Raw genomic sequence first — 27,898 nt, forward strand, 5'->3', positions numbered from 1 at the left:
GGTAAAAAAATCTCAGACGAAAAAAACAAGAAACAAAAATAGACTAGTGGGTTTCTTGAAAAGTCTTTTTTTTTTTTTTTACTTTGACTTTGACTCACCCTCCTTAAAACGGATCCAGATCTTCCAAGGCACAGCTGCTGGTAGCAACTTATGTGGTGCAGACTGAATTGCGTGCACAATGATCACCTTACCCCCACTAGGGCAAGGCATTTGGGTAGGGGTAAGGCGGTCTTTGAGTGCGCAGCTCAGCCTGCGCTGCTCAGGCTGCTATGAATAGCGCACCATAGAAGATCTAAATTACTTAAAACCAGATAACTCAGGATGAGAAGAAAGCTGAATCCCCTTGTGTTACAATCTTATTAGATATCCGGATCCATGGCTTAAAACCCTCCCCAGTCAGTAATGAGCTGTGTTATACATTGTAAGCTCTTAATTTATAAGGGAGAGACCAAGGACTTGATCAACACCAAAAAAAATAAATTACCAAGGATCTCATTTCACACTTTGGTGTTGGTTTGCGACCGGCTTGATGACCACTTTGCCCATGAAAGGCAAAAAAGACTACCTCAGCTCCCTGATGCTTTCGTGTGCGTTCTCATTGACCCCTATGTGCATGCAAGGGCCATGTTTCTAATGCAACCTGGTTGGAAGAGACAAATCGGGAGAGTCAAGAAGACACTTCAAGGGGTTTAATGTGACCTCTTCAAGGACATGAGTCACTCTCAATCCATGTTTTAGTCTCATAACTCTCATTTCCTCATTCTTTAGAACCTATTGAATCTTCAAAACCCTCTATATCTTTAGTTAACGTCAGATATCTATTCAGATCGGATAATTTTTTTTAATAGAAATAAGGATACCCCTACATGGATACCAATAACCCTAAATGAATATGGATGCGAACCAAATTCAAATTTTTGGGTACCCGTTTACATTCTTAATTAAAACCAACGATTTAATTTGGTTTAGCTTTTTGTATAATCGGTTCAATAGAATAACAATTACAATCAATTCAAAACTGAAAATAATTGTTTCACTTCTTAAAATTAAAATTGAACCAATTAGTAAACGATTTATCAATTCTGAGGACATAGCCCACATTGGGTGAATCACGTAAATCTATGTTCTTTGTGTGATCTCTTTTTTCTTTTATTTTTTGATCGATGCTGCGAACGTTAACTCCTAACATGTAACACTATTAAAAAAATAAAATTAATTTAGAGATGAGAATGCTATGAAGTTGCATTATGCCCTAACTAGGATGCACAAAGAAGAGTAATTAAAATGAGAAAAATTTAAAACTAAGACAATAACCCAAATCTAATATTTTTCTTAATTTACTAAGATTATGATGATACAACACTAATGCAATATATATCCCACACACTTTATTACATTAAAATCTATCATTATCCATAATACATAAGAGTTCTTTTCCGTCTAAACATGTCCAAAGGAAACAAACCCGGCCAAATAACCATAACAACAATGCTAGTGATCAACAGTTCGTTTGGTCATGAATCTATCAAATGTGAAGATCAAAAGATAGAAGCCCAACTTACAGATGCGCCGCAGAACTCGGTACTTGGACATATGTAGAACATTGAATAGAAGAAGAAGAATTATGATATAGAGAAGAAAGATTGCTCCAATCACCAAAACCAAGAAGGCAAGCCACTGAAGTTTAAGTATAACCGAGTACAAACCTGCTGCAAATGCTATAGCCATCAAAATGAGAGCTATACCCAACAATGGTGAGCTTAAATCAACAGCAAGATTCAATAAACGATTGTCACCCCACTGTGCCCATATGTTGTTCACCACAACAATGATAGATAGATACAAAGCCATGGTATTGCAGATCACAAAAACTTTAAATGCAGGCTTCCTTAACAATGTAGCCATGCCTTTGTATGGACCATCAGCGTTGAAACCTCCAGGGACTGTGAAAACTGCGGCGAAGGTGACCGTCATGATCAGCGTTGGTACAACCGCAAGAGTATTGAACCTCTCTTTGGATTTGGTTTTGTTAGTTTCTGTTTCAGGAACATCTTTTGAAGTGTTGTCTTCCTCTATTGACGCATTTTCCTCAATAATTGGAGAACGTCTACCAGATGGTGCATTATTAATTCATACAGCTGTTAGGGAAAGTACTTGAAATTTTGAAAATTTTTTAGGAACTTGATCGATACGCTAAAAGTTTTGAAGCTGATGAAATGCATTAAATCAAACATTTTAACTTATCCCATACTAGGCTGGCCCAATCTAGCGTTCATATATTAGAGTGGACCCCATTAGACACATAACATAATTAAGGCGATTAAGAAGTACAATGGGATACTAATTAAGAGGGCAGGGCCTTGGTGCAACAGCAAGGTTGCTCCATTGCAACCTAGTGGTTGGTGGTCACGAGACTCGCGAGTTCGAGTCTGGAAACAACTTCAATTCATTCTCCCCAAAGCAGAATGGGTGTTAATCAAAATCCCCTCCAAACATGGGAATTGAAAAAAAAAAAGAAAAAAAAAAGGGGGGTAGTAAATTACACGTCACCTCTTGGTTTTCAAACGAAACTAAGATCATCCTCTAGTTTTTGAAAAAACTCAAATCACCCCCTCTCCAGTAATGGTGTTAGTCTGCTGTTAGTTATTGGTGTGAAAGGACTATTTTACCCTTGTACTAAAACATTAGAATTAAATTTACAATACAACCCTTCTTTCATCTTGGAGTTTTTTAAAAAAATCAAGAGGTGATCTGAGTTTCATTTGAAAACCAGGGGGTGACGTGTAATTTACCGCCCCCCCCCCCCAAAAAAAAAAAAAAAAAAAAAAAACTTGGAGCTAGCATAGCACATACCTTTGGCAATGAGATCTCATTCATTTGCTCCTTCTTTGCAATGTCTAGGGCTGTCTGGCTTTCCTTGTTCATGATATTCATGTCTACCTTCCAGTCCCATATGAGAATGCTCACAACCTTTGGATGCGAGTAAATGTAGTGGCGTGTTTCCGTCAATATCCTTTGCAATTTTAAGCTTACCGAAATTATTAGATTTCTTCTTCTGAGGAAGCGTCATGTAACTTACTAAATCCGCTCACCCATACTTAGCAATCCAGTGAACAACATTTTGATCTTCTTTGTTTAATGTCTCTATTGGTGCTGGACAATATTTTAGCATATCTTTAGTTATGTCAACAAGGCCTTCAATGGCTGCCATGTGTATGGGATAGACGCCATGGTTGTCCTTTGGGTGAACAATCTAAGGGTCTGATTGGTTCTGTACTAAGAAACCAGCTTCTTCAGAACGGCCAAATGATGCTGCATAATGAAGAGGAATTCTTCCATCTCTATCTGCTTTGACCAGTAGAATGTTGACGCATACTAGCATTTGATTTGTGAGGAGGAAGTAAACCAAATATATATGTATATATATCAGTTCAAATCTAGTAGCTTCTTCACAAGTTTATCAAGAAGGAATTTTCTTATTGACACATGATATAACCTTTTTTTTAAAACCATTTTTTTTCCAATAGGGGTAATAGTGTCCGTTCTTATGTGTTCTCAAAAATTGTGTATTACAATTACACATTGATATATGTCACTTTAAAATTATTTTTGAAAACCCTCTTATACCCTTAACTTAAAGAGCTTTTAAAAATAAGACAAGAGGCAATTAATTAGAAGAAAGTGTCAAGCTCTAAATACACCTGTAGAAGTGTCATTCAAATACTTCCTCTTATTTTTTTTTACGAGAAGGAACCATGATGTGTTTCTCCTTCCAAATATTTTATTCTGTGGAGCCACAATTTGTAGGAACTCATCAAACAATTGTAACACAAACAACTCGTGGTAACCATCACATGGATGATCCAACCATCCACGGTAGAGAAGGCAGGGGTGTCAATCGGTCAAGCCTAATTGGGCTTCCCCATTTTACGACCTCGCACAGTGACTGCCCATTTAAGTAATCAAGCATCATATGCGAGCCTTGCTAGGCATGGTCTAATTTATAAATGGTCGATCGGGTACTGGTCCTTAATCGGGCTAAACGGGGCCTTAAACGGGTTAGTGGCACATTTATCTCTAAATGGGCCATAAACCGGCTTTAATAATGTCGGGCTGGGTTAGGCTATTAGTCAATCGGTCTTGGTCGAGCGATCGTCGGGCTGGACCCTTGCACCGGGAATGGCCGACTGTTATTTGGGCTAGCCTCAAGCTTGAAACGTTTAATAAACAGACCGGGCGATCTTGGGTTTTCCCAATCAGGCTGGGTCGAGCTTCGTGGGATGAGTAAATGAGTGGTTGGGTAAACTAGTAGAAAGGAGTCTAGATCCTGGACGAAATTTTGGTGTAGGAATTCCTCGTACGAGGCTGGCATCCAAGGAAATGGGATCTTAAGGGGTATTTTAGAAAATACAAAAACCTAGGAGGGTATTATGAACCCAAAGGATAAGTGAATTATTCTATTTATGCTTATTAGCAATGGCAGCATGCAAAGACGTAGATACTAAGATCTTTCTTCTTTTGGGAAGTTTCAACTTCGGGTGCAAATTCCATCATCTTCTGAAGCACAACGTGCAACCTACGGTCAGCAGCCAAATAAAGTGGTGATTCTTTGCGGTTATTCTTCATGAAAATGACCTCTTTGTCTGTTGTTGGTGGAGATCGTCCTCTGCTGCCTCTGAAAATATGCCTATGCTCTCCCCCATGGGAGACAGAATCGAAGAGACAGAGCTGCTGCTCGCTGCCATGGGAGACGGAATCGAAGAGACAGAGCTGCTGCTGGTTGCCATGGGACACGAAGCGACCATGAAACCGTAAAGAAAAGAAGCCTGAGGGGGATCTTTATCCTCTCAATTACACTGTCCGTACTTGAGTCAAGTACATCTAACAGAAGAGACAGAAATGACTATCCTACCCCCTACCCAAGGTGGGGTCCACCTCCTTCTATTAGATGTACTTGACGGTCAAATACTGGCAGTGTAATTGAGAGGATAAAAATTCGTGAGAGCATTAGGGCAAGACTGACACCATGTAGGAAATGTGAGCGAATAAAATTCGAGCCCAGCTCAAATTCACGTACGTGAACATACAAGAACGACTCATAACCGTTCAGATGGAATCCGAATAATTCACAGCCGTTCAGATGGAATGAGTGGATTCTATTTGAACGGCTATGAGTCGTTCTCGTACATGAATACGAGCCCAACTCACAGAATTCTCATTAATCAAACAGAATATATATATGTTACAACAGAATCCCTAAGCTGAGAAATAATATAGTATCTGACGTGTATCCTTAACACTCCACTTATATTAGATTCTTGGGGAAAAAGATCCTGTCAATCTGGACAGCGTGCAACCATGTGCAGCACGTCAGTGAGGCACTGCATATTGACTACTTTACCCCTGCTCGAGCAAAGTATTAAGCAGTGGGTAAGGCGATAAATGCGCAACGCCTCCTGCTGCCCGGATTAACAGGAACCAAGTCAATCCCTTGGCAGCATCATTCAATAAGACCCAAATGGGTCAAACCGAAGGTGGTGGTAAAATAATTTCAGTTGTTTTTTAACGACGAATAAAAAAAACAAAAATAAAGTAGTTGTGAACCACCCTACTTATATTAGATCGCTTGGCAGCATTATTAAATAAGACCCAAATGGGTCAAACCCGAGGTGGTGGTAAAATAATTTCAGTTATTTTTTAATAATGAAAAAAAAAAAATACAGTCGTTGGGAATTGGGAGTTGGGATTATACTTGAAACATCTTTTTTTTTTGACTTTGACTCGCAGTCCTTAAAACTAGATAACTCAGGATGAGAAGAAAGCTGAATCTCCTTATGTTATAGTTTTATTAGATATGAGGATCCATACCTTAAAACCCTCTCCATTCTGTAAATAGCTGTGTTATATATTGTAAGCATATATTGTAAGCTCTTAATTTATAAGGGAGAGACCAAGGACTTGATCAACACCAAAAGAATAAATTATCAAGGATCTCATTTCACGCTTTGGTGTTGGTTTGCGATTGGCTTGATTTCCACATTCTTGGTGGGGGAAAGGGGTGGGGGGGGGGGGGGTGGAGGAGGAACAATGACCGCCTTGCCCATGTAAGACAAAAGAGATTACCTGTGATGCTTTTGTGTGCATTCTCATTGACCCCTATGTGCATGCAAGGTCCACGTTTCTAATGCAACCTGATTGAATCGGGAGAGTCAAGAAGACACTTCAAGGGGTTTAACGTGACTATTCAAAGATTCGGAAAGATTTGTAACTCGTCAAAGATGTAATGTAACTTTCCAGAATTACGCGGTAGAACACTACAAGGATACGATTCACTCTCAATCCATGTTATAATCTCATAATTCTCATTTCCTCATTCTTTAGAATCTGTTGAATCTTCAAAAATCCTTCATATCTTTAGTTGGATATCTATTCAGATCGGATAAAAAATTTTTCCGGCTTATTTAAATAAAAATAAGGATACCCCTAAACATATATTAATAACCTTAAACGAATATGGATGCGAACCAAGTTCGAAATTTAAGGTACCCGTTTACATTCCTAATCAAAACCGACGATTTAATTTGGTTAGTGTAATGTATAATCGGTTCAATAGAATAACAATAATAATCAATTCAAAACTGAAATCAAAATTGAATCAATTAGTTAACGATTTATCGATTCTGAGGACGTAGCCCACATTGGGTGAATCATGTAAATCTATGTACTCTGTGTGATCTCCTTTTTCTTTTATTTTTTGATCGTTGCTACATCGTTAACTCCTAACACGTAACACTATTAAAAAAAAATAAAATTAATTTAAAGATGAGAATGCTATGAAGTTGCATTAATTATGCCCTAAATAGGATGCACATAGAAGAGTAATTAAAATGAGAAAAATTTAAAACTAAGACAATAACCCAAATCTAATATTTCTTTTAATTTACTAAGATTATTATGATACAACACTAATACAATATATATCCCATACACTTTATTACATTAAAATCTATCATTATCCATATATAATACATAAGAGTTCTTTTCTCTCTAAACATGTACAAAGCTAGGAAACAAACCCAAATAACCATGACAACAATATATGCTAGTGATCAACAGTTTGTGTGGTCATGAATCTATCAAATGTGTAGATCAAAAGATAGAAACCTAACTTGCAGATGTGCCGCAGAACTCGGTACTTGGACATATGTAGAACATTGAATAGAAGAAGAAGAATTATGATATAGAGAAGAAAGATTGCCCCAATCACCAAAACCAGGAAGGCAAGCCACTGAAGTTTAAGTATCACGGAGTACAAACCTGCTGCAAATGCTATAGCCATCAAAATGAGAGCTATACCCAACAATGGTGAACTTAAATCAACAGCAAGAATCAATAAGCGATTGTCACCCCACTGTGCCCATATGTTGTTCACCACAACAATGATAGATAGATACAAAGCCATGGTATTGCAGATCACAAAAACATTAAATGCAGGCTTCCTTAACAATGTAGCCATGCCTTTGTATGGACCATCAGCGTTGAAACCTCCAGGGACTGTGAAACCTGCGGCGAAGGTGACCGTCATGATCAGCGTTGCTACAACCGCAAGAGTATTGAACCTCTCTTTGGATTTGGTTTTGTTAGTTTCTGTTTTTGGAACATCTTCCTTAATTGGAGAATTTCGAGTAGATCGTCGATTATCTATCGAAGTATTTTCGTCTTTCGACGTATTTTCCTCAATAATTGGAGAAGGTTGACCTGATGGTGCATTATTCATTCTTAAAGCTGTTAGGGAAAGAACCTGCATATTGAAAATAAAATTATTTGCTTTTTAGGGTTAGGAAGAACAATGGGATTTTCACTAAAGGGTTGATCCATAAGATTCTAAGATCCTCAAGGAGATTCTTGAATCTTTATAGCGATTAATTAATGGGAAAGGGTTCTCTGATAAACCCATAGCATTTTTTACATATATTCATAAAATATAGGACCGAGTTTTCCTCCACCCACCGTGAATGGGATCCCATTCATCGCAGAGCGGGAGAGAGTAGGAAAGGGTATCAGGAGTGTATTTTGGAACATACTAAAACCCTAGGAGGGGTTTGTTAACCTTAGGATGGTGGGTGAACCATCTTCTATGGGTGGAGGGAAACTTAGTCCTACAATATATATATTTTTATAACTTTTTAAAAGAGACAAATAATAATAAAAATTTCATGTAAGAGCTAGGGAGTAGGAAATGCCTTAAGCTCATAGACACTTTTCCCTTTAATTAATATTTCTTAGAGTCTGAGACCTTCATGCAGATTCTTAAAATAGACAATGCATGGAAAATCTCTTCTGAACCTTAAGAGTACGTACTCTCAAAATCTTTTGCTGTGTTTGGTATGCATTCTAGGTTGATTTTGCATTCTCAGACAATAAAAACAACTATTTTCATCATATAAGAATGCGAAATCGACTTAGATGCATTCTTACAATGCATACCAAATGCTGCCAAAATCCCCTACAAACATGGCAGTTGATGATAGAGAAGAAATTGAAGCATACCTTTGGCAATGAGATCTCATTCATTTGCTCCTTCTCTGCAATGTCTCGGGCTGTTAGGCCTTCATCGTTCATGATAGTCATGTCTACCTTCCCGTCCCGTATGAGAATGCTCACAACCTTTGGATGCGAGTTCTTGGTGGCCAAATGTAGTGGTGTGTTTCCTTCAATATCCTTTGCATTTTTAAGCTTATCGAACTTATTAGTTTTCTTCTTCTGAGGAAGCATCATGTAACTTACTAAATCCGCTCTCCCATTCTTAGCAGCCAAGTGAACAACGTTCTGATGATCTTTGTTTAATGTCTCTATGGCTGCTGGGCAACATTCTAGAATAGCTTTAATTATGCCAGTATGGCCTTCAATGGCTGCCATGTGTATGGCATAGACGCCTTGGTGGTCCTTTTGGTGAGCAATAGACGAAGAAGCGTCTTGGTTCTGTAGTAAGCAACCAGCTTCTTCAGAATGGCCAAATGATGCTGCATAATGAAGAGGAATTCTTCCATCTTCATCTGCTTTACTAATGAGGTCCTTCTTTTTGTCCAGTAGAATGTTGACGCATACTAACATTTGATTTGAGGAGGAAGTAAACCAAAAAATATATATATATCAGTTCAAATCTATTAGCTTCTTGACAAGTATATCAAGAAGGGATTTTCTTATTGACACATCTTAATTTTTCAAATAATTTGTAACCCTTTTTTTTTAATATACGATATCATTTTTTTCCAATAAGGGTAATAGTGTCCATTCCTATGTGTTCTCAAAAATTGTGTATTACAATTACACATATTGATATATGTCACTTTAAAATTATTTTTGAAAACTCTTTTACACCCTTAACTTAAAGAGCTTTTGAAAATAAGACAAGGAGCAATTAATTAAAAGAAAGTGTCAAGTTCTACATACACCTGCAGAATTCAAATACTCTCTTTTTTTTTTTTTTTTTACGAGAAGCAAGAACCCTAGGTAGGACCATGATGTGTTTCTCCTTCCAAATATTTTATTCTGTGGGGCCACATTTTGTAGGAACTCATCAAACAATTGTGACACAAACAAAACGTGGTAAGCATCACATGGGTGATCCAACCATCCATAATAGAGAAGGCAGGGCTGTCAATCGGTCGGGCCTAATCGGACTTCCTCACTTTAGGACCTCGCATTGTGATCAGCCCATTTAAGTCATCGAGCCTCATATGCTAGGCATGGTCCCATTTATTGGGTACTGGTCCTTAATTGGGCCAAACGGGCTACTGACACATTTATCTCTAAATGGGCCATAAACGGGCTTTAAACATGTCAGGCTGGGTCGGGCTATTAGTCGGTCTTGGTTGAGCGACCGTCGGGCTACCCTTGCACCAGGAATGGCCAACTGTTATTTGGACCGGGCTCAAACCTGACACGTTTAATAAACGGACCAAGCTGATCTTGGGTTTTCCTGGTCGGGCATGAAAGGAGTCTCTCTATTGGCTTCGTAGGATGAGTGAATGAGTGGTTGGATAAACTAGTAGAAAGAAGCAACACAGATCTTCTACAGCACGCTGCCCTGTCCTGCCTATGCTGCGCAGACATGGGGCCGTGAGCAATGACCACCTTACCTCCCCTCGGGCAAGGCGCTCGGGCAGGGGTAAGGCAGTCAATGAGTGCTGCCTTGTGTCTGCGTAGCACGGCAGGACGGGCAGCCTGCGCCGTAGAAGATCTGGATCCTAGAAAGGAGTCTAGATCCTCTCCTCAAGTGGTAACCAACCACTCATGGATGATAGATCCAGATCAGAGCTGTCTGGCAGGACCGTGCTGCCCAAACACGGTGCTACGTGCAATGACCGTCTGACCCCCATTTGGGCAAGGCATTTGGGCAGGGGTAAGGCGGACATTGCCCACACCATGAACCTGCCGGGCAGCTCGACATTAGAGGATCCAAATTGCATGAATGATCCAGCCGAGAGAGAGAGAGAGAGAGAGAGAGAGTATTTACATTTATGCTTATTAGAAATGGCAGCATGCAAAGGTGTCCTTCCATCAGGGCCGACGTAGATACTGAGATCTTTCTTCTTCTGGGAATTGTCAACTTCCGTTGCAAATTTCATCATCTTCTCAAGCACAACGTGCAATCCACGGTCAGCAGCCAAATAAAGTGGTGATTCTTCGCTGTTATTCTTCATGAAAATGACCTCTTTGTCCCACTCCATCAATACCTCAATCACCGTGCCTTGATTCCCAAGAACAGCTTCATGCAAAGCTGTGTTCCCATCTCTGTTCCTTAACCTAGCGTGTTGTAAATTTTCTTTTAGCTCTTTGTCTCTTTCCTTGCCCCAATCCAACAGATACTTAATCACATCAGCATTATTATGCCGTGCCGCAATGTGGAGTGCCGTGTCTTCTCTGTAGTTCTTGCTTCTGAGTACATCTGGTAATTTTTTGTTTCTGTAGTTTTTGATTCTGAGTAGATATGGTAAATTTTCGTGGAGTGCCCTCACAACTTGGACGTTGTTGGAGTTGGCGGCGATGTGGAGGAGAGTGTTCTTGTTTTGGTCAACAAATTTGTTTCTGGCCAAGTCATCAAAACTCTGTTGTTGGTGGAGATCGTCCTCTGCTGCCTCTGCTGTCTCTCCTACCTCAGATATTTCTGCTGCCTTTAAAAATGAGTCTGTGCTCGCCGCCGCCCCCTTGAGAGACGGAATCGAAGGGACAGAGCTGCTGCTCGCCGCCATCGTAGAACAACAGACCATGAAATCCTAAAGGAAAGAAACACGTGAGAGCATTAGGGCAAGACTGACACCATGTAGGAAATGTGAGCGAATAGAATTCGTGCCCAGCTCAAGTTTACGTACGTGAATATACGAGACAGCCATTCTGATGGAATCCACTCTGAGACACCTATATGGAGTGAATTCCATTGGAATGGCTATGAGTCGTTCACGTATGGCCCAACTCATAGAATTCTCAGTACTCAAAGAGAGTATATATATGTTACAACAGAAACCCTATGCTGAGAAATAATATAATATATATCAGCTGGACAGACTAGTCACGTGCATCCTCAACACTCTGCTGCCTCTGCTACCTCTCTTACCTCTGATGCCTCTGCTGCCTCTAGGAATGGCACGAGCAAAGCTGATGCCCGTAGCATCGGAGGTACCTCTGCTACGACTTCTACCTTTGCTGATTCTAATGATTGCCTGAGCAATGTTGAGTTACCTTCAGTGACACACTTGTACAGAGTAGGATCCATGTCTTATTACCCTCTCTATAATCTGCAAAGAGTTGTGTTATTTGTAAGCTATTTATAGAAGAATGAAGAGTGGGGGGGTGGGGGTTGGAGGTGGAGAGAGAAAAGAAAATATTGGCACGTATGGGCGTGGCCATGGTGGGAACTGGACGGTCCAACGCTCAGAAATCACTATAAAAATAGGGGTGATCATTCATATGCGGGGCCCAAGTGAGATCCACCTATGAAATGACAACCTCATCTCTATTTTTGTCTATTTTTGTTGTTGTTTAGCGGGATTCGACGCTCTAGTTCCGTCCATAGCTGGACAGAATCCTGTTTGGCTAGTTCATACATATAGAGAAGAGAATTCAGATAGTGATGCTTGCGCTGCTTTCGGTCTTCAAAGAAGAACCTCTTTTGTTTGCAATTTTATCCCTACCCTTTTTGGCATTTAACCTTTTGTATTATGACTCTATTGGTTGCTCTTTTCCCCATTTTGTTTCTTCTTGAGCTGTTGCTCAAGTAATATAATTTTCTTTGTGTGTTAAAAAAAAAAAAGGAGTGATCTGTTACAGACCTACCTGCTTCACATATTTTTTGTTGCTCATTGGTGTCAGTCAAACCAATGGTGCTGGTGAAAAGAAATTTATATACTACAAATTGGAGACGCCCCAACTACCCTACCTAATATTAGATCACTTGGCAGCATTATTAAATAAGATCCAAATGGGTCAAACCGACGGTGGAGGTAAAATAATTTCAGTTATTTTTTAACGAGGACAAAAAAAAAAAACAAAAATAGAGTAGTTGGTAGTTAAGACTATAGTTGAAAAATCAATTTTCTAATTTATTTTTTGATTTTGACTCACCAAACTCAGGATGAGAACAAAAGCTGAATCTTCTTCATATTCTGGTTTTTTTTTGGGGGTGTGGGGAGAGCGGGGGGGGTGTCATGAAAATGATGTCATGAATAATAAAATAACTCAATGATGCCATGTATAGTAACTATAATAAATGCATGAAGACTCACTTAATCATTTTATCATTTGTTATGCATGGGTTGGCAGCATATTGCATTGAATGCAATCAATGAAGAGTTGAATTAGCCGTGTGAATGAAAACTTAATTGGAGAAGAGGAGAGGGGCGCCTGTCATGTTCGGTACGGCTCTCCATCTATTGCGCTGGTTACATTTGAAAATGGAGAAGTTGAAGTGGCTACGACATTAATGTAGAAATCGATTCGGACGGAGAAACCAAGGAGTTGTTTTCTCTCCTTTTCTCGAATTCCCTTCACCTAATAATAGGGGTAGGGGGATGCGTTCAAATACAGAATCAAGAACGAAGGATCTCAGTACTAAACTTTAAGAGGTGTTCTTCAATTGGGTTTGGGTTTCACTTGTAAGGAACTTTGGGTATTGCTTTCTGTGTATAATTCTTTTGGGGAATTTGTGAGAGTTACATTAGGAGTGAGTTTTCTTGTTGAGTGGTCCCACATACAATGTTGAGAGTGAGGGGTGTGTGTTGTAATTTTTCTTGTAGTAGTGAAGTGAGTTCCGTATTATTACCCCGTGGACGTAGGCCACCGTGTCGAACCACGTAAATCTTGTGTCTCCACATTTTATACTTTTCTGTAAATCTTTGTTATACGCTTCGGCTTCATACATGCCGATTAGTGCAGGACGAATTTTTGCCACAATTGATATCGGAGCTTAAGGTTGAGAAGCCTTGTTAGCACGTGATTGACGTCAACGTACGTGTTTCAGCTTTGCGGTATGGCTTCGTCAAAGTTCGAGGTGCCAAAATTCAATAGATCAAATTATCCGTTGTGGAAGTTGAAAATTCAAGCTGTGTTAGTGAAAGACGGGTGTGTAGTTGCCCTTGACGAAAAAGACAAGAAGTCGAAAGAAATGCAGGATGCTGAATTCGCAGCGAAAGATCAGACGGTGATGGTGGACTTACTTCTTGCCTTAGACGATTCAATATTTTTTAATGTCTCTGATCAAGCCATTGCCAAAGGTTTGTGGGACAAGTTGAAAAATCTCTACGAAGGGAAAACCATGTCCAATAAAAATTTTCTTTGTCGACAATTGTACAGTCTAAAGATGAAGGAAGTCGCATCTTTCCAAGAACACTTAAATTGGGTTAATACCCTGTTGAGCAGATTGACCGCCATCGGAGTTAAAATTGATGACAACGAAAAGACAACACTTCTTGTATGTTCTATACTGGATTCGTGGGATTCTTTAATCATGAATCTCAGTATTGGAGCTGATCTTGATACAAAGTTGGTTGTGGCTACGTTGCTTATGGAAGAGTCTCACAAAAAAATTCTTAAGAGCTCTTCTGGCAATGCAATGATGGCCAGAGGGAGATCTACAAATAGAAGTTCCAATAGGAGTCGATCGTCAAGATCCAAATCGAAATGACGTAAAAGTGGTCCTTGTTGAAAATGTAGATAAAAGGGTCATTTGCATAAAGATTATAAATCCAAGGAGCATCAGCAACTCTCTAAATATGATTCTCATATTGCATCTACTTCGACAAGTTCTAAATGAAATATTGTTGAAATGGAGGATTCATTTGATGATGGCATGGTGATATCCGCTGTTCCAGTTGAGAGCATGAACCATCAATGGATTTTAGACTCAGGAGCTTATTTCTATATGATGTCGCATAAAGACTGGTGCCATACATATCAGTGATGTGGTGGTGGTACAGTATATAAGGGTAATGATAACTCATGTAAAATTGTAGGGATTGGAGATGTTCGAGTTACGATGTTTGATGGCATAACTCGTATAATTTCTGGTGTACGACACATACCAGACCTGCGGAAGAGTTTACTGTCCTTGGGAAAGTTTGATGATGATGGCTACAAAATTACACTAGAAAAGTTCGATGATGATTTAGGGAAGAGAACACTAGTTGCATTATGCCCTAAATAGGGTGCACATAGAAGAGTAGAATGAGAAGAATTTAAAACTAAGACAACCCAAATATAATATTTTTTAATTTAATAAGATTATGATGATACAACACCAAAACAATATATCCCATACACTTTATTACATTAAAATCTATCATTATCCATAATACATACGAGTTCTTTTCCCTCTAAACATGTCCAAAGGAAACAAACCCAAACCCTTACATTGATAGTGCCTTGAGAAAAATGCTAGTGATCAACAGTTTGTGTGGTCATGAATCTACCAAATGTGTAGATCAAAAGATAGAAACCAAACTTGGAGATGTACAGTCGAATACGGTTCTTGGACATATGTAGAACATTGAATAGAAGAAGGAGAATTATGATATAGAGAAGAAAGATTGCTCCAATGACCAAAACCAAGAAGGCAAGCCACTGAAGTTTAAGTATCACTGAGTACAAACCTGCTGCAAATGCTATAGCCATGAAAATGAGAGCTATACCCAACAATGGTGAGCTTAAATCAACTGCGAGAATCAATAAGCGATTGTCACCGCACAGTGCCCATATGTTGTTCACCACAACAATGATGGATAGATACAAAGCCATGGTATTGCAGATCACAAAAACATTAAATGTAGGTTTCCTTAACAATGTAGCCATGCCTATGTATGGACCATCAGCATTGAAACCTCCAGGGACTGTGAAACCCGCTGCAAAGGTGACCATGGAGATCAGTGTTGCTACAACTACAAGAATATTGAATCTCTCTTTGGATTTGTCTTTGTAATTTTCTATTTTTAGAACATCTTCTTTAATTGGAGAATTTCGAGTAGATCGTCAATTATCTATCGAAGTATTTTCGTCTTTCGACGTATTTTCCTCAATAATTGGAGAAGGTTGACCAGATGGTGCATTAGTAATTCTTAAAGATGCTTCTTCTTTAGGGTTTCGTCTGAAAAACCCTAACGTAACCTGCCGCCGGTACCTCTGTTTGGTTTCTCTGCCCTTGTGGCGTGTTCTCTCTCCGTCTATGTGACGTGCTATCTTCAGCCATGATTCTTGGAGGTTCATTGGACGATGCCGATGCTGATGCTGACGACGACGACGATGATGAATTGCGTGTGCAACTCCGCCCCTCCTGTGCCCTTCTCCCTCACCCTCACCGGCGTAACCGCTCTCACCGCCACCCCCTCCTTGTCCCTTTCTGCCCTGATCACCGGCGTCACCGCCCCCACTGCCACCTCCTCCCTCTTTGGCCCCACCTCCCCCACCCTCAGCGGCGTCGCCACCCTCACCACCACCCCCTGCCCCTCCCCCTCAGCTATTTTATTTTCCCTTTTCCCCATCCCTTCTCCGTTCACCATTCCCCTTCTCTGTTCTGTTTTATTTTCTTTTTTATTTTCCTTTTCTTTTTTCCCCACCCTTTCTCTCTTCTCCGTTCACCATTCACCATTGTGTTCTGTTTTATTTTCTTTTTTCTTTTCCTTTTCTTTTTTCCCCACCCTTTCTCCCTTCTCCGTTCACCATTCCCCTTCTATGTTCTGTACCCTTTCTCCGTTTACCATTCCCCTGTTTTATTTTCTGTTTTATTTTCTTTTTTAGTTTTTAGTTTTGCAGGTTGCGTCGGTTCTAACATTAGTGTCGCCGTGGTATTGACCGGCTTCGTTACCCCTCTCGTCGATCAGATCTTTTTGCTTTGTCACCGTTCACCGAAGCTCCTCTCGGCGCGACAGTGAGTCGGCTCACGTGGGCATGATGGCGCAGATCTTCTAAGCACTTTTGGGGTCCTTTCTTTTGGCACGAGAGTGCATGCGCGTATCAGTTGCTGTGTTGACAACACTTTATCTAGGGCAAAGGCTTTCACCCATCCGTTTCTTCGGAGGACTCAGTCTTTGGCATGCGACACCGTGTCATTTTCCGCTTCGTCGGTCTGGGTTTTGTACACCCAAACCTTCTGTTGGTCATGCTATCTATCTTCTTTCAGTATCGTTTTATGTATTTTGATTTTTTGCTGGCGTTGGGCGCGCGTGAATGAATAGTCTGGTTATCTACCAAAATAAAAAAAAAAACTTAATTCTTAAAGCTGTTAGGGAACGAACCTGCATATTGAAAATAAAATTATTTGCTTTTTAGGGTTAGGAAGAACAATGGGGATACTAAAGGGTTGATCCATAAGATTCTAAGATCCTCAAGGGGATTCTTGAATCTTTATAGCGATTAATTAATGGGAAAGGGTTCTCTGATGAACCCATATCATTTTTTACGTGTTTCCATAAAATATAGGACCGAGTTTTCCTCCACCCATGGTGAATGGGATCCCATTCATCGTAGGGCGGGAGAGGACAGGAAAGGGTATCAGGAGTGTATTTTGGAATATACTAAAACTGTAGCGCCCCCAAATCCGGGTGAGATATGGGTGCTGGCCCTTGCGGACCGCCGTGTGATAACGGCCGATCTTCCATCTCACTTACATTTAATTCATTGGCAGCGGATAATCAATCACTCAAATATCATTGAATTGCAGTGGAAACTAAGCCTATATCACCTCAATGCATAGCAGAAGTTATTCATTCTAAGTAATTCTGTCAATGACCGAAATCTAAAAAGAACTTCATTCACATAACCATAGTCTAAAAACCTCTTACTTGAGTCATCACACAACTTGTATCATCATAAAGCATTACATCCCATTCTATTCTTCAAATTACATTAATGCTACTGACCACCTACTATCACACTAAAACTCACCAACTGTCTTGAATCATAAAAAGAAAAGAAATAACTCTAAGCGTTATTAAATCAATGATCCACTACTTAGGAATTATCAAGTATTTTCCCCTAGCTTTCTTAACGCACTCCGTACAGTGGCACTCCATGTGAGCCTGCTCTACAACTGTAAAATATTGAGGGGTGAGCTCGACTAGCCCGTGAGAAGAACACAGTCATATTATGATGCAAGAAACATGGATGATAGAATCTGAACATATTATACATTTGATCATAGATATATAATCATGCATGGCATTTGAAAATAACACTAAAAACATGCTCAATGAAAATATAGTACATCTTTTAATTCTTAAGATGAATCATTTAATTAATTTGGTCTGGTCATTGTGAACTACCACTCGTACGTAGAAAGTGAGGTCGTCATAACTGCCATAAACTTAAGGTCTACTCCTGATTCCAGGCATCGTAACCCTGGGAAGGACCGCCATATCACTGAACAATGGATAGTCTACCCCTAGTTCCAGGCATCGTAACCCTGGGAGGGACTAATCTCATCGGTATATAAGGGATAGTCTACTCCTGATTCCGGGCATCGTGACCCCCGGGAAGGGCTATCTCAGAATATACTATGTCTACTCCTAGTTCCGGGCATCGTAACCCCGGGGAGGACATCTGTCACACTAGGCATGATTTACTCCTGATTCCGGGCATCGTAACCCCGGGAAGGATCACACTCTAGCATCTGTACACCTCATCCAGTACCTAACCCCCTACTGGAACGGGGTGGTAGTCACATGGATTCTTTACCATTCCATTCCTTTCATTTCATTTTCATGAGTCTAACATTTATTTCAATCTTTCTTTCATGTAATTCATATTAGTCTTAAAATCTCATCATAATAAAATCATATTTTCATATATCATTTATAACATTCTAAAGCATATAATATAATACATTTTACTTAAACATAAATCATGATACAATGAAATATGTGTAATCATAAAATGCGATTAAACTCAATAATATGACGATATTCCACTCACATTGCACTGTGTCCGTTGGTTCTATGAAAACCCTTTCTGTCTCGTTTCTTGTGAATTCGTCCACGTCACCTACATGGGTATCCTTCCTTAATTTAAAATCTAAACATTTTATTACTTCAATTTTAATGATTTAAAAACATAGACAGTCCTAATTTTAGGTTTTTGGTCCATTATATACACTATCGACTTCCCCGATTTGACTTTGGTTCACCCAATCAAAGAACCATTATTTTGTTTGTTTACTTGTAGTGCAGGATCGATAGAGAAGAAGGTTGAAAGGGGTAGCAACTCTCCTAGGTCCCTAGTAAGCAGTAGAGAAGCCCTTCAAGGCTTGCCCAAGGATTCATCAAGGTTCATTAATGGAGTCTCCTCCAAAATAGAAATCAATATCATATTCTCTCTGTCTTCTCAATCCAATAGAATAGCCATTAACTAGCTATTGAGCTCACGAGATTACAAGAAGAATAGGAAAGATACATAAAATAATAACTAGATAAAGCAACTAACATAAAATAATAACTAGATAAAGCAATCAACAATAACATAATAGGGAGTTAGATAGGAGCAGCAATAATATAATAGGAAGCTTAGTGCTGAGGTAGATGGGGTGTAAGCTTCTCATGGACCCTTCTGGAGTGCCAAAGATATTTAGGATGGTTATGCAACTCAAGTGTTCCTCTTATAACCATGGGGTATATGGAATAATCAGGGGTCTCTGGTTCAAACATGGATTCAAGTCGGAGATCGGTTTATCCTGTGCATAGCACGGAAGTTGGTCTGGATTATTGAGTATTATACATACAGGGTGCTAGGCTATATTCATTTAAAAATAGGGTATACTATTTAGGAATGGGGTCACCACCACCCATCAATGACACCAACATATTAAATAATGGGGTGATGTAATCATCATCCAACAAACATTAAATGAAACCAATGTACATATAACATAGTGAGGTCATGTAATACTATTCATCATAAATATATATAAAGTAATAGATTTGAAAAGTATCCACTACTAGCCTTATAATATATAAAATTAATAAATATGTTGAAACCAATACTATTCAAGAGGGAAAGCATTCGGTTGTCAAGGCTTGGTGACTTAGTCACCGCGGCTTGAGAAGATGACCGGAGTCATGACCAAGGTGAAAAGAATGGGAATAAAACTAGTGGGTTTATATATATCTGGTCCATTATGATCATATGGGCAGGGGTATTTCATGCTCAAGGTTGAGGACTACAGAGGCTAAGGATACCTGAAACGTTAACAGGTGATTTCGTCTTCCACAGCGAAGCTGGTTCTGGACGGTGGAGTCTTGCACCGCAGCTGCTACGTGGGCGACAGCACCTCCTCTTTTTATTCCAAAAGCAACTCAGCTCCCTCAAATTCTTTTACACTTTGACCCTATTCCACCTCTCACCTTCGTCTCTCTATTTTGTCTCACTTTCTCACAAACTACCTCTTCTTACCATCTCATTCTCACAATCCACTCTCTCTGCTAATGGCATGAAGATCATTCCCTTCCCTGCCTTAGCTTTATAGACTCTCTCTTACTCCTGTACGTTGGAGGGGATGATGGAATTCGAAATGGGAAGTCAAGAAAGGATGCTCCGGCCATGATTTAAACGGCTAAGGTATTAATGCGAGTGCCAGTTGATTGAAGAAAATAAAAACAGAGGGATCCTACCTGCCGCCTACCTATCACATAATGCCGACGCAAACGGGAAAAAAAATGAGGTGTAGAACTCGCGTGAATCCCGGATGACTTTGGTTCTGCAGAGAATTGGTTCCAAAAATAGGGGTTTACTGTATAAAATGTATATTTACAAAGAATAGACAAGCATGGCAGAGATAATCATGCGCAGTGGTTGGAGAAGTTCTCTCAACGGAGAGGATCGTGGTTGCGAGATTCTCTCGACAGAAATATTGTTGAAGCTTTAAAGAAGAAGAAAACAATGAAGGGGCACACCCATGTGACAACTACATGTGTACATAAAGAGAAGTATATTTAGATTTGGATGTTGAAGTTGATAATCTTGACTTTTGAACCATATTCATTAATATATCTACCTATTCAACTATTCAGCTACATGACCCATTCTCCCTTTTTGTTGAAAACCCTATTTGAATGTATTAAATATATATATCTATGAAAATTTAATATAATGCATTTATGTATATAAGAATATCTCGAAAACTAAAATTCGGGGTATCACAAAAACCCTAGAAGGGGTTTGTGAACCTTAGGATGATGGTGGGTGAATCATCTTCTATGGGTGGAGGAAAACTTAGTCCTACAATATATATATATATATATATGCTAAAATGTAGCTTTACATGTCTCAAAATACGTGTTGGCAAGTCGTTCTTCAATCCTAACCCTTGATTTAATAACATAAAATCTGAACCATTGAACAGTTATGCATTTCATTTTATCAGAGACAGGCTACGGTAATGGCAGGTCATCCTCTGCTAAACCCCATCAGGATCCATCTTCTTCGTTGAATCGCTAGATAACCCTAACTTTTTATCTCCTAAACTCAACCTCTACGAAACTGTCAGGCGGAAGAACGCTCCTGGTTTTACCTAGAATTTCAAAGCATTATGTTTTTGATTTAATTCCGAAGCATTCTGATTTTGGTTTAAGTCTGTTTATCTTCTTAGTCAAAATCCATTTCTCAATGCAACTCCACAAATCCAACATGAGCTGCTTTGATTGTCTATGATTTTTTTTTCTTAGGGTGATTCCATAATGGGTTTGGTAGATTAGGTGTAAAATAAAACAGAATGCTTTGAAAGTTTATGTTCAAAGCAATTTACTATCTCCCAAAGAACGATCCGAATGCTAGAATTCCATTATTAGTTTATCGTAAAGCAATTTCCTACATTTCTACCCAAAAAAAAAATCAATTTCCCACATGAAGAATTTGTAAACTCGTTCATAAGAACCTAGATATCACTAGTACATCAGTACATGTGAAGATCACGGAGTAGTAAAGAAGGTATTCCAGCTCGCTCTTCTCGCACCAAGAAACAACCCTCGGTGGCTGACTGTGCATGAAGTGAGCCGTTCTATTCCAACTCCTCCGCTTGGTTGTACCAGTTGGTCGCTACCCAAGTCATCCGTTTTTTTTCTTCCTCCTTGGGTTAACAAAGAAACCGACTCTCACTGTAGAGCCGGGAATCCGATGCTTAAGCAAAGCTTCAATAGACAGTAGAGATTAATCTCATGTCAAATGGACGGTTAAATCAAAAGACAGTGAGAATAAGTTGGGAAGACGTACGTCCTGTCACCACTCACCCATATATATTTGTGCATCTTTTTAAAAGAGAGAAATAATAATAAAAATTTCATGTAAGAGCTAGCGTGTAGGGAATGCCTTAAGCTCATAGACACTTTTCCCTCTAATTAATATTTCTTAGAGTCTGAGACTTTCATGCAGATTCTTAAAATAGACAACGGAAAATCTCTTCTGAATCTTAAAAGTACTCTCAAAATCTTTTGCTGTGTTTGGTATGTATTCTAGGTTGATTTCGCATTTTCAGACGATAAAAACAACTATTTTCATCATATGAGAATGATGCACACCAGACCGTCACAGCCCGCCCAACAAAGGCCCACGGGCCTAACTTGCAAGCCCATAGACTTAGACATTGGGTTAAGACCAAGTCCATGGCCTAAAACTCTCTATTGTTTTCTAGAGCAATACATGTTCATTCTTTCAAACTCTCTTGTGTTCTTTAAGTTCTCTTCTCAAGTCCCTCAAGAAATAAAGAAAGGTTGACTTAGTGTTAGTGTGAGTACTAAGGCCGGCGCGGTAGCTTAGAGAGGTCTAAGTCCGTGACAAGACGCTGCCAAAATCCCCTACAAACATGACACTCGATAGAGAATAAATTGAAGCATACCTTTGGCAATGAGATCTCATTCATTTGCTCCTTCTTTGCAATGTCTCGGGCCTTCCCAAACTAAGGTACATCTATTTAACTGCTTCTCGTATTCTATGGGGCATCTTCTTGTGAATTCATTTGCTCCTTCTCCGCAATGTCTCGGGCTGTTAGGCCTTCATCGTTCATGATAGTCATGTCTACATTTCTGTCCCGGATGAGAATGCTCACAACCTTCGGATGTGAGTTCATGGTGGCTAGATGTAGTGGTTTGTTTCCTTTAATATCCTTTGCATTTTTTAGCTTATCAAACTTATTAGAATTCTCTTGATGGAGCATGTAACTTACTAAATTCGATCTCCCATTCTTAGCAGCAACATGAACAACATTCTGATCATCTTTGTTTAATATCTCTATTGCCTCTGGGCAATATTCTAGCATTGCTTGCATTATGTCAACATAGCCTTTATTGGCTGCTATGTGTATGGGATAGAAGCCTTGGTTGTCCTTTTGGTGAGCTATAGAAGAGCCTGTTATCTTTAGTATGCAAAGAGCTTCTTCCTTATGGCCACATGATGCTACATAATGAAGAGGATTTCTTCCATCTACATCTGATCTATCAATGAGCTCCTTTTTGTCCAGTAGAATGTTGATGCATAGTAGTACCATTTGCGAGGAGAAGGGAAAAAAACCCAAAGAAGATCAAATCTTTTAACCAACTCTATTTCCACTTTATTTTGTTTAAAATCTATGTTTCAATATTTTACATCCAACCAAAGGAGCCAAATAAGTATATAAACTGTTTGTGTGTGGAATTTAGCTCGTCTCCAGGGAGGCATGCGCCCAGGGTGCTGTTAGGGGGCATCCAACGAGTGAGCTGTGCCTCACACATCTCGGTGCATGCCTAGGGATGTGTGCGGCACAACCCAATGGCTAGCAGCACCCTGGGCGTTCCCTGCTCCCTGGAGACGATCCCGATCCCTGTGTGTGTGTGGGGGGTGAATTGGAGATGCAAATCCTATATGCATCAATTTAGAGGATGAATGGGTTAGCTATTGTAACTAAAACACACAACAAGAATGTTATTGGTGAAGCTTGATCTCAGTCTAGAAAGTGATGTGATAATTCTTCAGCAGGCCATTCTGCCTTCGAATCGTTCCAGAATGGCAAAAAAGTGCATACATCAGTGCCATAGGCGTTGTCTCCTATAGAGCTTATCAAGAGCTTCGATTTGATATGTATTTGAATCTATTTTGGTTCAGGTCCAAACCGGGTGGACTACAAGGGGCAATTTTGTACTTTTTGAGGTTAGGTAATATTGTTATCTCTTTGAAAGATGGGAGAGAAGGTGTGTGTGTGTTTCACTTCGTCATTCTTCGCAAAATTGTGATTCTCGAGTTTGAGAATGTAGAGAAGGTACTCTAGCCTTTCATCGAGTTGTGGACACCGCCCTCTACCCCTGAATTTCGTGATCTTCTTCGATTAGGTATAATATTCCTTACTCTTTTCTGGCTTCATTTTATTTATAGTGCATTTTACTTTCATTTTTTTTGTTATTTTGTATGACTTAAGGTGTATGTTGCCGCTATAAAGATAATATCCTAGATAATTGGGTCAATATTAAGACAAGTAACGGTGCTGTCGGGATTTGTAAGAGTGGAAATAACCTCCGAATTTCTACCAAAAACAAAGGAAATAACCTCCGAATTATAACCATATTTATAAAGGTAAGAAAACTATCTATACTTGATCACCTCATGGTCCACTCAACTGTCCTAACTAGCCGTTAGAGCCAATGGCTCAATTTACCCTTTTTTTTTTTTTTTTTGATAGGTAGAATCAATTTATTGAAAAGAAGAACAAAAATTGGCCTTGGCTTTTGCTTGGCTCAATTTACCCTTAATAACTACTTTGACTGATAGAGCATTTGGGCATCCAATTGACTACCTACGGTTCACAATTCGGATCCTTAATATTGGGACCACCCCACCCTCCATTAAAGACAGAAATCTTGCTCCTATTGATGCTTCCGAACATGCTCCCATCGATCCCCGCATTGGCTCTGCAGGGGCCACGCTCATGGACAGAAAACCTCCCTTCTTATTAGGTTTATCTAAACTTATTTCAGCTTAAGGATGTAAATCTGGTTAAGAAAGAACAGTACTGTAGTTTCTGTGGCTGATCAGCCACAACACTTAGAACATCTAAGACTTGAAATACAATGTCCATAAAGTTGCTTAATTTCCTTTTTAACTTGCAAGTTTACTCGTGCAGGTGAACGTACATCTGAGAGGCATCCACTGATTCACATGTCCCTTTTGTTTCCATAAATACCCCTCCTCCCCTTGTAAATGACAAATATAAGACGTGGTTGTCCCTCACATGTTCGTATATGTAGAGGAACTGAACTCCATAAGAGGCGCTAGCATAGGCTATGCAGCTTGACTACATTTTTTTCCCAAAGTAATAATAATGGGCATATGAGAGAGAGAGAGAGAGAGAGATGGATTTCCTCCACCCGTGGCGGGAGCTGGAGGGTCCAGTCTCGCTAAACGATAGCAAAAACAGGGGTGGGTTGGTCATTTCACAGGTGGGGCTAGGGCCCTACCTGTGAAATGACCAACCACACCCCCTAACAGTTTTTGGGGTGGTTTCCAAGCGGTGGACTCTCGACCTCCCACCACGGCTGGAGGGGAGCCAGATGCTGAGAGAGAGAGAGAGAGAGAGAACAACTACTTACATTTATGCTTCTTAGCAATGGCAGCGTGCAGAAGTGTCTTGCCGTCTATTGAGAGAAAGATCCTCGGCTCTTGATATCATATTAGTGTGGAATAGATCCTTAATTTATTGATTTACCCCAAAGGGTATTTATAAATATACAGATTGCAATCTGTCTCAAACCAATCTAAGAAGGTAAGTCAATATGGAATATTACAAGAATATTGGGTGAATATTGAGTGGTCATATAGAGTGCCCAACCAACTAGGATTCTATCTTGGGATATATCACATGTGATATTAATCGAGAAAGGTAAGAGTATCACGGATCTTTCTCTCAATACCGTCAGGCCCAGCATAGATTGGTAAATTTTTCTTCTTCTTGGAATTTTCATCTTCTAGTGCAACTTTCAACATCTTCTCCAGCACAACACGCAACCCACAGTCAGCAGCCAAGTAAAGTGGTGATTCATTGCGCTTATTCTTAATAAAAATGACCTCTTTGTCAAATGCAATGAACACCTCAATCACCTCACAGTGACGCCTAAGAACAGCTTCATGTAAAGCCGTGTTCCCATCTCTGTTTTTTAACTTCCCCGTTTCATATCGTTTTGCTCGTTTCTCTGCTTTATCTGTTTCCTTGCCCCATCTCAACATACACTTAACCACATCAACATTATTATTCCGCGCCGCAATGTGAAGTGGGGTGTCTTCTCTGTAGTTCTTGCTTCTGAGTATAGTTTTTGGTTGGTTTTTACGGATTACCTCCACAACTTGAACGTTGTTGGAGTTGGCAGCGATGTGGAGAAGAGTGTTCTTGTTTTGATCACTCTGTTGTTGGACGCGATCATTCTCTGATGCTTTTAAAAACTCCAAGCGCAAAGCTGAATGATCACCTTCAGTGACAGCCTTATACAGAGCAGCAGAATCCATGGCTTATTATATCCTCTGTATTCTGTAAAGAGCTGTGTCATTTGCAAGCTATTTATAAGGAGGAGAGACGAAACACGGAAAATTATCTCCTCCATTCCCTGTGCGGCCCAGTTCCCCAGTGTCTATAATAAGCCATCCGAGCAGAGTGTTCGGGCACGGGTATGGTGGTCATTGCATCCCCTCTTATTACAGGCACTGGGGAACTAGGTCGGACAGGGAACTAAGGAGACAAACAACTTCACTATTTATGATTACTATGGAAAAAAGCTGGTCACACCGCCATGTGGGTGCTCAGCATGTGTCATCCTCTCTCCTCACTCTTTGGAAAAGACCTATTATCCTCCAGGGATTGATGCCGCTTAGAAAGATCCAAAAAAAATCCTTTTATTGTATAGAAAAAGCAAGTTACGTAATTGTGTAGCTCTAAAGCCCAGACATAGAAACATGTGGAAGTACCACCTTAATCTAGCCCATAAATAAAAAAGGAAAAAAGATCTCTACTTGGTGGTGTTTCTTACGCCCTCTCACTATCACCATGAAATGATGCCTCTACCCCCTGGGTAGATACTCAAGCGTGCTCTCCTATTGGCCCAAACACTTGTGTAGAGACTATACGATCAAGTAGAGATCTCTTGTCCAATAAAAAATTACATCTTTGTTGATGCACCTGTATGCTTTATTGGTGGAAATATTAATCTAATGAAACTAAGATATCAATCTAGTCTGGATACCACCATCCCAGGAATACAACAAAATGGAGACTACCTAGCGTACCTCTAAAGCCCAGACACAGAAACGCATGGAAGTACCACCTTAATCTGGCCCATAAAATAGAAAAGGGAAAAAGATCTCTACTCGGTGGTGTTTCTTACACCCTCTCACAGGCACTGTGAAATGATGCCTCTGCACCCTGGGTAGATACTCAAATGTGCTCTCATATTGGCCCAAACGTTTGTGTAGAGATCTCTTGCCCAATAAAAAATTACATCCATGTTAATGACCCTGCATGTTTTATTAGTGGAAATATTAATCTAATGAAACTAAGATATCAATCTAGTCTGGATACCACCCACCATCCTAGGAATACAACAAAATGGAGACTAATACCCACTTATACGATCACTTTTTTTTTTGATAGGTCTTATAAGATCTCCTGTTTCAATTAATTTACCTTTTTTCAATCATGCCTCGTATTTCAAATGGTCCATTGTCTACAACAAAATGGAATGGAGACTACTCTACTTATAAGATCTCTTGATACCATTATTAAATAAGACACATGCGTCAAATCAAGGTGGTGGTAAAAAAAAATATCACCTATTTTCAAATGAGAAAAAATAAAAACAAAATAGGCAGAAGTTTTTATGCACGGTCGAGCACATGCACGGCCTGTATTAATTATTGTTAGGTGGGCATTTATGCCCATTCAAATTGATCATAAAATCTCCACACCCCTATTGAATGAATGAGAAAGAATAAGACACATGCGTCAAATCAAGGTGGTGACAAAAAAAATTTCACTTATTTTCAAATGAGAAAGAATAAAAAAAAAATAGACAGAAGTTTTTATGCATGGCCTGCATTAATTATTGTTAGATGGGCATTTATGCCCATTCAAATTAACCATAAAGTCTTCACACCCCCTATTGAATGAATGCGAACGAATACGACACATGCATCAAATCAAGGTGGTGGTGAAAAAAATTTCACCTATTTTCAAATGAGAAAGAATAAAAAAAAAAAAAAAGAGAAGCAATTTTCTATACGGGAGTGTGGCCTACGCCAGCACTCCCATGTGTCTATCTGTCTCCTCCTTAAAACAAGGGGGCGGAGGTGTCTTTTCACACGAAGAAGAGAGAGATAGACTCATGGGAGTGCACATGAGGAGGAGAGAGAGAGA

The 27,898-nt window shown here is 39.6% G+C and overlaps 1 protein-coding gene across 1 annotated transcript; it reads right to left on the reverse strand.

Moving 5' to 3' along the window:
- Nucleotides 1–1,491: 1,491 nt before the first annotated feature.
- On the reverse strand, nt 1,492–25,998 carry LOC122645330 (protein ACCELERATED CELL DEATH 6-like). Its single transcript, XM_043838644.1, has 5 exons — nt 25,588–25,998; nt 10,520–10,739; nt 8,551–9,107; nt 7,780–7,801; nt 1,492–2,132 (listed from the first exon to the last, which is right to left on the reverse strand). The coding sequence occupies exons 1-5, from the start codon at nt 25,996–25,998 to the stop codon at nt 1,492–1,494; spliced, it is 1,851 nt and encodes a 616-aa protein (XP_043694579.1).
- Nucleotides 25,999–27,898: the final 1,900 nt, after the last annotated feature.

The sequence above is a fragment of the Telopea speciosissima genome, chromosome 11 (assembly GCF_018873765.1).
Source record: "Telopea speciosissima isolate NSW1024214 ecotype Mountain lineage chromosome 11, Tspe_v1, whole genome shotgun sequence".
Classification (NCBI taxonomy): Eukaryota; Viridiplantae; Streptophyta; class Magnoliopsida; order Proteales; family Proteaceae; genus Telopea; species Telopea speciosissima.